General features: G+C 39.7%; 1 protein-coding gene across 1 annotated transcript; it reads left to right on the forward strand.

Moving 5' to 3' along the window:
* Positions 1–604: 604 nt before the first annotated feature.
* On the forward strand, positions 605–1,525 carry SLC25A53 (solute carrier family 25 member 53). The gene has a single exon (XM_021678018.1). It carries the CDS (start codon positions 605–607, stop codon positions 1,523–1,525), a length of 921 nt encoding a protein of 306 aa, XP_021533693.1.
* Positions 1,526–11,782: the final 10,257 nt, after the last annotated feature.

The raw sequence follows: 11,782 nt of genomic DNA on the forward strand, positions 1-11,782 counted from the left end.
AAAACTTTATGTGGTGACTGTTGAGTGCAATAGGTTTTGGAGCCCCCTTTCCCCAATTTTGTTTTCTTCAGTCACAAACCTTCTTTGAATATTAGAATATTTGATTTGTTGGTAACACATGGTAGGGATGACTGTTCAGGAAAAAAAAAACTGCCTCTGTTTTAATTTGACGTTGATGACTTCTTTTTTTAAAACTCTTTTTTTAATTTTTATTTTTTTTTAAGATTTTATTTATTTATTTGAGAGAGAGAGATTGAGAGAACGAGTGGGAGGAGGGGCAGAGGGAGAAGCAGTCTGCCCACTGAGCAGGGAGCCCGACACAGGACTTGGTACCAGGACCCTGGGATCACGACCTGAACTGAAGGCAGTTGCTTCAATGACCGAGCCACCCAGGCACGCAAGGTTGATGACTTCTTAAGACTGTGCCTATTTCTCAGAAACTGGCCCAAAGTGTTGCTTTTTTCCTTAGGGCTGAGTTTCTTGGGGGCTCTGTTTCTAACTAAGCCGTGAAAATGCCACCGACAAATTTAATGGGCTAGTCTAACCTCTTTTTTTTTTTTCCACTCTTGCCAGTTTCTTCCATCTGTACCCAGTTGTCTTCAGCATGGAGGAACAGAACCACTCTCCTGGAAAGGAGCTGCAGCATAGGACACGAGCAGAGTCTCCAGGAAAGAAGAGCTGGCACTCCCAGGCCTATGCCCTTGGGGCCGTTTCCAACTTTATGTCTACTTTTCTGACTTTCCCTATCTATAAGGTTGTGTTCCGGCAACAGATCCATGCCGTGGCGGTGTCAGAGGCTGTGCGACAGCTTTGGCATGAAGGCCCTCAATACTTCTACCGGGGAATATACCCGCCTCTTCTCTCCAAGACATTGCAAGGGACTCTGTTGTTTGGGACTTATGATAGCCTGCTGTGTTCTCTCTCTCCTGTTGGGCCACACTCCCTGAGACATCGCTGGGCTGCAGGGCTTATGTCTGGTGTGGTGGAGGCTGTGGCACTGAGCCCCTTTGAAAGGGTGCAGAATGTGCTCCAGGATGGTCGCAAGCAAGCCCGCTTCCCCAGCACCGTCAGCATTCTCAAGGAATTCAACTCTTATGGGCTTTGGGGGCGGCTGTCACTGGGCTACTATCGTGGTTTCTGGCCTGTCCTTCTCAGGAACAGCCTGGGGAGTGCTCTGTATTTTTCCTTCAAGGACCCCATCCAGGATGGCTTGGCAGAGCAAGGTCTGCCCCATTGGGTTCCTGCCTTAGTGTCTGGGAGTGTCAATGGAACGATCACCTGCCTAGTTCTGTATCCTCTGATTGTGCTGGTGGCCAATATGCAGTCCCATGTTGGCTGGCAGAGCATGCCAAGCCTGTGGGCCTCTGCTCAGGACGTGTGGGACACTCGGGGCCGAAAGGTGTTCCTGATATACCGGGGAGGCTCCCTTGTCATCCTAAGGTCCAGCGTGACATGGGGCCTCACTACAGCTATCCATGACTTCCTGCAGAGGAGGTCTCATTCCAGGAAAGAGCTGAAAGACTGACTAGCTGCAGGAAGTGTGGCTATGGCAACTTTGTTATCCTAAGCCTTCCCAGGTCGGTCTAAATAGCTTACTTCTTTGGCTTGGTTACCTGATACAACCATTCTTTAGTGTCTTTGAACTGCCAATGCATGGGAGAAGTTCCCAGCTACCAGCCTGTTGGGCACAGACAAAGCCCAACAGAGTTCCTTGGTCAGAAAGAGAAAGTCACTCTGGTCTGTCCACAGTTTCAACAGCCACGGACCAAGGAGGCCCTTAAAAAACTTGTAACCCTGATGAAATGTCATTCCTTTAAGGAGTTCCTTGATAGTAAGAGGAACTGTTGAAAGATGACCTTAGTTAGCCACTGTGAGTTCTGGGATCCCTCCAGTTGTCCTTTGGACCAAACTTAGTGGAGGACCAGGGACTCCAGTGTCAAAGAACTAAGCTTCACGCTTAAGATGTGGATTCCATAGAACTTCTCAGATGGCTACATTTCCACGATATTGTTCACTATTTCTACCACTACCACTCTCACTTCTCAGGGCTGTGGGCTCTAGTTTCAGTCAGGCTGGCAGCTGGGGCTAGAAACCCTAAATTATACTTGCCTCAACTGATCAGATGTCACAGGAACTGATGGGACTGGATATAGGAGTGGGAAGAAGTGTTGTCACGGGGTGCCTGGGTGGCTCAGTTGTTAAGTGTCTGCCTTTGGCTCAGGTCATGATCTCAGGGTCCTGGGATCGAGCCCCGCATCGGGCTCCCTGCTTGGTGGGAAGTCTGCTTCTCCCTCTCCCACTCCCCCTGCTTGTGTTCCTGCTCTCACTGTGTCTCATTCTCTCTCTGTCAAATAAATAAATCAAATCTTTAAAAAAAAAAAAAAGAAGTGTTGTCACTGGTTGGGTGGAAAGAATAGACTTTGAGGGAAGAGATTTAGTTGCATGAGAAAAATTTACTCTAGATGGCTTGGTGTTATCTGCCAGGATATTTCTGATAGCAAGGCAATAACATTGCCTAGAAACCACTTGAGTTTCCCTAGGAAATCTGGAAGCGAAATGACCATATCTCTTCACAAATAATTGCATATTTTATTGCTGTGGATAAATATAGTGACTGTGACAAAAAGATCAGAAATCTTAGCCTGTCCTTCAGAGCCATTTGACATATGGCCCCCATATAACTTACAGCATTTTATCACACCACTGCCACTTACATAGATCCCATCCAACCAGCTAAACTGGACTATTGTTCTCTCCCCAAACATGCCATGAACTTCCCTGTGGCCTTGCTTTGGCCCACACTATTTCTCCACTTGGAGTGCCCCTTCCTCACATGCCAGTCTGCCAAAATCCTTCCAGTTCCTCAAAGCCTAGCTCAGATGCCACCTTCTCTATGGAGACTCTTTTGATATCCCACAACTGAATGTGACGTTAGTCTCTAATGACACCCCTTTCCAAGAACACTGCATACATGGCACTGATTCCATTATGTCAATGAGTTCATGTGACCCTGTGTTCTTGTTGGTGTTCTTCAATACCTCCTACTAGACTGTAAAACTCCTTGAAAGCAGGGATTCTTGTATGCATTTTAAAATCTCCCATTGTGCCTAGGTGCTCAATAATGTTGGCTGAATTATTGAATTGATTATCAAGCTGTGATATGATCTTTATCCTCAGGGTGCTGTCCCTTGTACATGAAAATAATGTTATTGACTCGCTGTCAGCAAGACACATGCCTTTGGGGTGTGGTTTTGTTTTCTTTTATTAGTGGATTTAGTTTTATGCTAATGATAATGATGCTGCTGGTAATTAATAATAATAATAAATGACTTTCAACTGGAACATTCGATGACTTTGTGTTATTGATGGCATGTTTGCTATGAGCAACACCATAGGAAGTAAAATTTCACAAACAGAAACACACTGCATAACTGTCCCATTCATTTCAACTCTGGAGCTTTGAAGATTTCCAAGATGACATATGTTGCAGTTTTCCCCTTGTAGATGATAATGATAATGACCTCCACTTGCACCTCTTTACCTAACTGAATTTGTCATTTAAAATGACCTAATTATGGACCCTAGCTGGGAGAATTCCTCACTTTAATTTCCTCACAGAAATTAAAGACACAGCAGTAGGCAATGTGAGATCAGAATGCATTTGCCAGCAAGGTCAATAGACAATGGCTGGTCCAGAATAGCTGCAGACGAGTTCCCATGTCTGATCCTTGTGGAGACTTGGACGGGGTAGGATGGTACTCTGTGGATTCAAGGACAGGGAATACAGGGCCTGCACAAGGAAAGGTAAAATAGAATAGTAGCTAGTTCTGTTTCAAGGCTAACTCTTTCAAGGAAGAAAATAATTTACAAAAATTCATAGCTTATAGCTGTGGGTTTTTAAAAAATATTTATTTATTTGAGAGAGAGAGTGCGTAAGCATCAGTAGGGGAGGGGCTGAGGGAGAGAGAGAAGCAGACTCCCCGCTGAGCAGGGAGCCCATGTGGATCTCAATTCCAGGACCCTGAGATCATGACCTGAGCCAAAGGCAGACGCTTAACCGCTGAGCTACCCAGGTGCCCCTATAGCTGCGTTTTTTAAGCCGAAAAGGAGATAAACTACCATACTCCCCCACCTTTTAATCCAAGAGATGCATTCATTTATTTCCAAGTATGCTATGGATTTCCACTTATGTCGCTGTGTCAGTCCATGTCCCTTTCTCCATTTTAACTTCTTATTTAGAAATAATTTCAAATTTATAGAAAAGTTGCCAGCATAAGTCAAGTACAAAGAACACCTATATACCCTTTACCCAAATTCACCTACTGTTAACATTTTAGCCCATTTGCTTTATTGAGCACTCATTCCCTAGCTACACACACACTATTTTTTCCATGAACTACCCAAGAATTGCAATCTTAATATTTCTAGAGTCAATATTTGTAGATTCAAATTACTTTTCAAAGACTGTGTTTTATCTCTATGACAATGGCACAGTTACTATATAGATGTTCCCCAAGTTAACCGTGGCTCAACCTAGGATTTTTTGACTTTACGATGGTGTGAAAGCAATAGGTATTCAGTAGAAACTGCACTTTGAGTTTTGAATGTTGATCTGCCGGGGCTAGTGATATGTGGTAGATAGTCTCCCGACCTGGGCAGCAGCAAAGAGCTGAGGCTCCCAGTCAGCCCCACAATCAAGAGGGTAAACAATCAATACACTGATAACTGTACCCACACAACCATTCCGTTTTTCACTTTCTGTACAGTATTTAACAAATTACATGAGGTATTCAATATTTTGTTATAAAATAGGCTTTGTGTTAGATGATTTTTGCCCGGCTGTAAGCTAATGTAAGTATGCACGTTTAAGTCAGGTTAAACTAAACTATGATGTTTGGTAGGTTAGGTGTATCAGAGGCAATTTTGACAAAAGATATTTTCAGCTTATGATGGGTTGATCAGGATGTCACCCCATGTAAAGTTGAGGAAGATCTATAGACTATTAGAAAACGAAAATTCATGACCTATTTTAAATTTACATTGGTGGTAATTGTTTAAATTTACTATATTTGCCCTTATAGAAATTTTAGTTTTACATTAGTATGTTAATACTTAAAGCTATGTAATTATAATATTAACATGAATTTACAACTAAAGCTTGTTGTAATTTAAATAATAGATTTTTACAAGTTGCTTCAGATGAGAACCTAGGCAAAATTACGTAGACCTATCAACTTTTTCCATTTAAGTCTTCGGAGTAAAGTTTGAGTGTAATAGTTTTCTAGTAATTTTAAATATCAATATTTAGTTTTGTGATGTTAATGTGGTTATATTCTCTGTCATTTAAAAAATGACTTTTGGACTTGAGATTAGTAAAATAAGGAGGTAATAAATACCTATGTCTGTTTAAACTTACAAAATGTAGAATTTAATGCTAAAGTTACTTAGTGTGAAAAGTTGAAAGAAAAAGAATAAAAATCCCCCTATGAGCTCTGTTATTTTTGTCTTAAATATAAACCGTCAGCTTTTCTAAAGCTCAAGGTGAAATAACTAATGTATTACTATTATTGTTATATGGTTTATTAAGACTTAATTTTGTTCTTAAAATTTATTTTTAAACATTAAATAGTAGTATAATTTACATTTTTGGAAGAACTGCATATAGTATAGTATATTCAAGCTAATAAAATAATGTTCCATATGAGAGAAAAAGCAGCATAATAAATCACGAAAAAAGTAAAAGTTTTCATAAAGGAATAAATAAAAAATACCCTATTTCCCTATATTCTCCAACTTCTCTATTTCTTTCATACCACTTTCTTTTCCTCAAATCTTCAACACTTCCTCACCTGTCCTCAGTCCCAGTTGGCGACCTTGCTTTCCATTTCATTAAGAAAAGAGGAGCATTCAGAAGAGAACTTCCAGTTAAAAGAACATTTATAATCACCCATGTAATGACCACCCAAGACAGGAAATAGAACATCTTGATAACCCCCACCCCCTCACTGTTCCTGCTTCCAGTTCCCCACCAATGATGACATTCCTCTCTCCATCCAAGAGGTAACCCTTGACTATTGTGATATCACTGCTTTTCTTTATAGGTTTTTTCTTCTATATAAGATTCTCTAAATGCAGTTTTGTTTCACAGATATTTGAACTTTATATAATTTATATATTTGGAATTGTGACTATCTTCTTTCATTCCACATTATTTATGAGATTCACCCATGTTGTTGCAGGTAGCTGTAAATGTTAATTCTTTTTAAAAAATTGTGACAAATTTACTTTAAAAAGTGTTTCTTAGAGCAATTTTAGAGTCACAGCAAATTTGAGAGGAAGGTACAGAGAGTTCTAATATACTCCCTGCTCCCACACATACATAGCCTCCCCTATTATCATCCCACACAAAAGTGGTACATTTGTTATGACTGATGATCCTACATTGATACATCATTATCACCCAAAGTCCATAGTTTACCTTAGGGTTCACACTTACTGTTGTATAGTCTATGGGTTTAGACAAATGTATAATGACATATACCCACCATTATAGTATCATACAGAGTAGTGTCACTATCCCTAAAATCTTCTGTGGTTCACCTATTCACCCCCCACTTCCACCAACTTCTGGCAACCACTGACCTTTTTACTATTTCCATAGCTTTGCCTTTTCCAGAATGTCACATAGTTGAAATCATACAGTATGTAGCCTTTTTAGATTGACTTCTTCTTTAAAAAAAAGTAAATGTTTAATATGCAAATATTAACACATTGTGTAAATATTAACACATTACTGCACAAGCAATGGGCCAAACAAAAAATCAAATGGCAAATCAAAATATGTCTCAAAGCAAAAGAAAAAGAAAACATGATATTCCAAAACTTATGGGATGCAGCAAAAGCAGATGTTAGAGTGAAATTTATGTTATAAATGCATGTATTAAGGAAAAAATTCAAATAAACAACTTAAAATTACACCACAAGGAAATACAAAAAGAAGAAATTTAGTAGAGGAAGGAAATAACAAAGAAAAAATCAGAAATAAATAAAATAGAGACCAGAGTAAACAATAACATAACACTGAATGTAATGACCAGTTTTTCCAAGAAAACAAACAAAATTGGCAATGCTTTAACTACAGTTAGTAAGAAAAAAAGAGAGAAGTCTCAAAAACCAAAATGAGAAATGGAAAACAATTCAAGAGATAACCACAGAAATACACAGTGTGATAACAGATTACTATAAACAATTATATATTAACAATCCAGATAATTTAGAAAACAAACAAACAAACAAATTAACTCCTAAAAAAAACCACAAGATACCAAGATTGAATCATGAATCTTGAATCCAAGAAATAGGAAATCTTCTTAGACCAATAACAAGAATGAAAGTTGAATTAGGAATCAAAAATCTCCCAGCACAGAAAAGCCCAAGACCACATGGTTTAATTGGTGAATTCTACCAAACATTAAAAAAAAATGATTAATGACAACCTTTATCAAAATCTTAAAAATAATGAAATAGTGGTGCCTTGGTGGCTCAGTCGTTAAGCATCTGCTTTCTGCTCAGGTCAAGATCCCAGGGTCCTGGGATCAAGCCCTGCATCGGGCTCCCTGTTCTGTGGGGGGGGGTCTGCTTCTCCCTCTCCCACTCCCCCTGCTTGTGTTCCCTCTCTCACTGTGTCTCTCTCTGTCAAATAAATAAATAAAATCTTTTAAAAAATAAATAAAAATAATGAAATAGAAGGAACACATACAAAATCATTCCATAAGGCCAGTACCACACTGATAACAAAGCAGGGTAAAAACAATACAAGAACAAAAAAGTCTAGTTTGTCTGATATAAGTATTGCTACTCCAACTTTCTTTTGACATCCATTTGCATGGTGTTTCTCCCCCCTGCACCACTTTTAATCTGCAGCTGTCTTTAGGTCTAAAATTCTTCTCTTATAGGCAACATACAGATGGTTCTTGTTTTTTTTTTACCCATTCTATGTCTTTTGATTGGAGCGTTTAGTCCACTTACATTCAGAGTAATTATTGATAGATACATATTTATGCCATTTTATTACTTGTTTTGTCATTGTTTCTGGAGATTTTCTCTGATCCTTTCTTGTCTTTGTCACTTTTGGTCTCTCCATTCCACTCAAAGAGTTCCCTTTAATATTGCTTGCAGGCCTAGTTTAGTGGTCAGGAACTCCTTTAGTTTCTGTTGTCTGGGAAACTCTCTATCTCTCCTATTCTGAATGCTAGCCTTGCTGGATAGAGTCTTCTTGGTTGCAGATTTCTCTCATTCAGCACTTTGAATATATCATGCCAGTTCTTTCTGGCTTGCCAAGGTTCTGTTGAGAAATCTCCAGGTAGCCTTATGGATTTTCCCTTGTAAGTTAAGGACTTCTTTTGTCTTGCTGCTTTTAAGATTTTTTTCTTTATCACTATTATTTTGCAAATTTAATTACAATATGTCTTGGTGTTGGCCTGCTTTTGTTGATTTTCATGGGAGTTCTCTGTGCCTCCTAGATCTGGATGTCTTTTTCCTTCCCCACATCAAGGAAGTTTTCTGGTATTATTTATTGAAAAAATTTTCTGCCCCCTTTTCTCTCTCTTCTGCTTCTGGATCTCCTACAATACAAATGTTATTATGTTTGATGGAGTCACTGAGTTCCCAAAATCTATTCTCATATTGCATAATTCTTTCTCTCTTTTGTTCAGCTTCATTATTTTCCATTATTTTATCTTCTAGGTCAATAATTCATTCTTCTGCTTTTTCCAACCTGCTATTCATTGCATCAAGTCTGTTTCCAATCTCATTTATTGTGTTCTTCATCTCTAATTGGTTCCTTTTTTAACTATTTCTGTGGTATGGGTCTCACTGATGTCTTCTTTTCTCAAGCCCAGTGAGTATCCTTATGATTGTTGCTTTAAATTCTCCATCAGGAATGTTACTTGTATCTGTTTTTATTAGATTTCTGGCCATGGACGTATCTTGTTCTATTATTTGAGATAAATTCCTTTGCCTTGACATTTTGCCTAAGTTTCTGCCTTCTTCTCTGTGTTAGAAAAGCCAGTTATGTCTCCTGCTTCTGAAAGAAATGGCCTTATAAAGAAGAAGTCTTGTAGTGCCCAGGGCCTGGAGCTTCAGGGAGTGTCTCTGGTGTGTGCTGCATGTGATCTGCCGTTGTTATGTTTTGGCTGCTCTGTCCTTCAGGCCAGTTGTCTGCAGAGGCTCTCCTTACCTGCTGTTGGCTGTGTTTGCTCCACGGCCTGAATGTGGCAAATTTTAACTAGTGTGCTCTGGTCTACTTGTGAAATGAGACCTGACACCAACTCCACCAGAACTGAGGCCTTGCAGAACTCTCTGGTCAGGAGACATGGTGTGGACAGGTGTTTGTGCTGTTGTTCTGGGGGAGGAGCCCACTGCAACTGGGACTGAGGCAAGCTTGATTGAGAAAGGCAGTCCTGCCAGAGCACAGGGGTGTGGGGCTTGGTGCAAGCAAGTTACACAGCCAGTCCATGCTACACTGCCTCCAACGGGTGAGTCTGTTTTTATGCTGTAGGGCAGGGGAGGGAAATGGCACTGGCCAGCTCCTCTGTTCCTGGAAAGGTATCTGTGAATCCTCCCAGGGATGCTTTCCGAGATGAGAAAATAATCTCCCCACTGTGGGCCCCAGCCAGATAACTGTTTCCACACTGTCTACCCCCAGGTTGTTTTCCTGCCTTCTCTCCAGGAGCAGGATAGTGCCCTCCTAGCTCTATCCCAGCCAAGCCCACTGACCTTTAAAACTCCAGGCTTTAAGCCCTGCTGTTTGCGAGAACTCACAAAATTCAGCCCCTCTCATTTTCCAAGCCAATGGCTTTGGAAAACCTTCTCCTTGTGTGTTTCCCTGTGTGCTCCTCTCTAGCCCTTCTCTGCAACCATGGCTCCCTCCCCTCTGCAGCAGCCTTGATCTGTTTCTCCCCTAAAACCATGTCTCAGCACTTCCTACCTTCTTTGATGTGGCCTCTTCTCTCCCTTCAATTGTGGAGTTTGTTCTGTTAGCCTTCAGGCTGATTTCTGGGGTACTTAGGATAACTTGATAGTTATCTAGTTGAGTTCATGGACAAGAGAAGCCTAGGGTCCTCCTACTACTCCACCATCTTGGGGACTCTCTAGATATACTTCTTTCACTTAGTAATATTCATTTAAGTTTCTTCCATGTGTTTTTGTGGCTCAATAGCTCATTTCTTTTTAATGCTGAATAATATTCCATTGTCTGGATGTATCACAGTTTATCTATTCAGCTACTGAAGTACACCTGGGTTGTTTCCAAGTTTTGGCAGCTATGAATAAAACTGTTATAAACATCCACATGCAGGTATTTGTGTGGGCATAAGGTTTCATCTCCTTTGGATAAATACCAAGGAGAACAACTGCTGGATTGTATGTAAGTGTATGTTTAATATTATAAGAAACTGTCAAACTGTCTTCCAAAGTGGCTGTACCATTTTGCATTCTTACCAGCAATGAATGAGAGTTCCTGCTGCTCCACATCCTCATCAACATTTGGTATTATTGGTGTTTTGAATCTTGGTCATTCTAATAGGTGTGTAGTGGTATCTTGTTTGGTTACTTCACTTTTATTGTTGTATGTACCATTGTGTGAATATACCACAATTTATCCATGATAACTTTGAGGGACATTCTGATTTTTTTCTACTTTTTGACTATTGGAAAAACAGTACTACCATGAATATTCTTGGTAGCATATGTAAACATAAGCCTCTCTGGGATATTTACCTAAGAGTGGAATTGCTGGTTTATAGGGTATGGGCACGTTCAATGTTGGTAGATTGTGCCTCAATTTTCCTAATGGCATGTACCAATTTACACCCCTACCAGCCATATTTAACATTCCCTATTGCTCCCCCTGCTGACCAACATTTATTAGACTTTAATTTTCACCAGTATAGTTAAGTGTAAAATGGCCTCTCATAATTTGAGTCTCCTGATTATTAATGATGTTGAACATCTTTTCAAAAGCCTTTTGGACATTAGGGTTTATTATTTTGTGAATTATTTGTTCAAGACGTTTGCCAATTTTTTTCTTTTGGGTAGTGTGCCTTTTACAAATTAATTTGTAGGAGTTATTTATAGATCTTAACTTTAGTCCTTTGTCCTTTATATGTGTTGCATATATCTTTCCCCACTTTGTCTCTTATGTTTTGATAATTTTCTTGATGGTTTCTTTCAATAAGCAAGGGTTCTTAATTGTAATATAGTCAAAGTTATCAACCATTTTTCTTTGTACATAGTGCTCTTTGCATCTTTTCAAAGAATCCTTCTTTATCCCCAACAACAGAAGATACTCTAATATGAATAGGAATAGGAATATGTTTTCTCTATTTTAACATTTCAAATTTCTAAATTTTTGCCTTTTGCATTAGGGTTTTTTTAAAAGATTTTATTTATTTATTTATTTATTTGAGAGAGAGAACGAGAGAGAGCACGAGCAGGGAGAGTGGCAGAGGGAGAAACAGACTCCCCGTTGAGCAGGGAGCCTGATGTGGGGCTTGATCCCAGGATCCTGGGATCACGACCTGAGCTGAAGGCAGAGGCTTAACTGACTGAGCCATCCCGGTGCCCCTGAACTTAGGTTTTTTTAATATATATGGCATTATTTTTGTGCAGTGTGTAAGACTAGAGGCCCAATTTTATTTTTTCTTTAAAAATACTCAATTGCGGGCGCCTGGGTGGCTCAGTTGGTTAAGCGACTGCCTTCGGCTCAGGTCATGATCCTGGA

Source organism: Neomonachus schauinslandi, chromosome X, assembly GCF_002201575.2.
Source record: "Neomonachus schauinslandi chromosome X, ASM220157v2, whole genome shotgun sequence".
Lineage (NCBI taxonomy): Eukaryota > Metazoa > Chordata > Mammalia > Carnivora > Phocidae > Neomonachus > Neomonachus schauinslandi.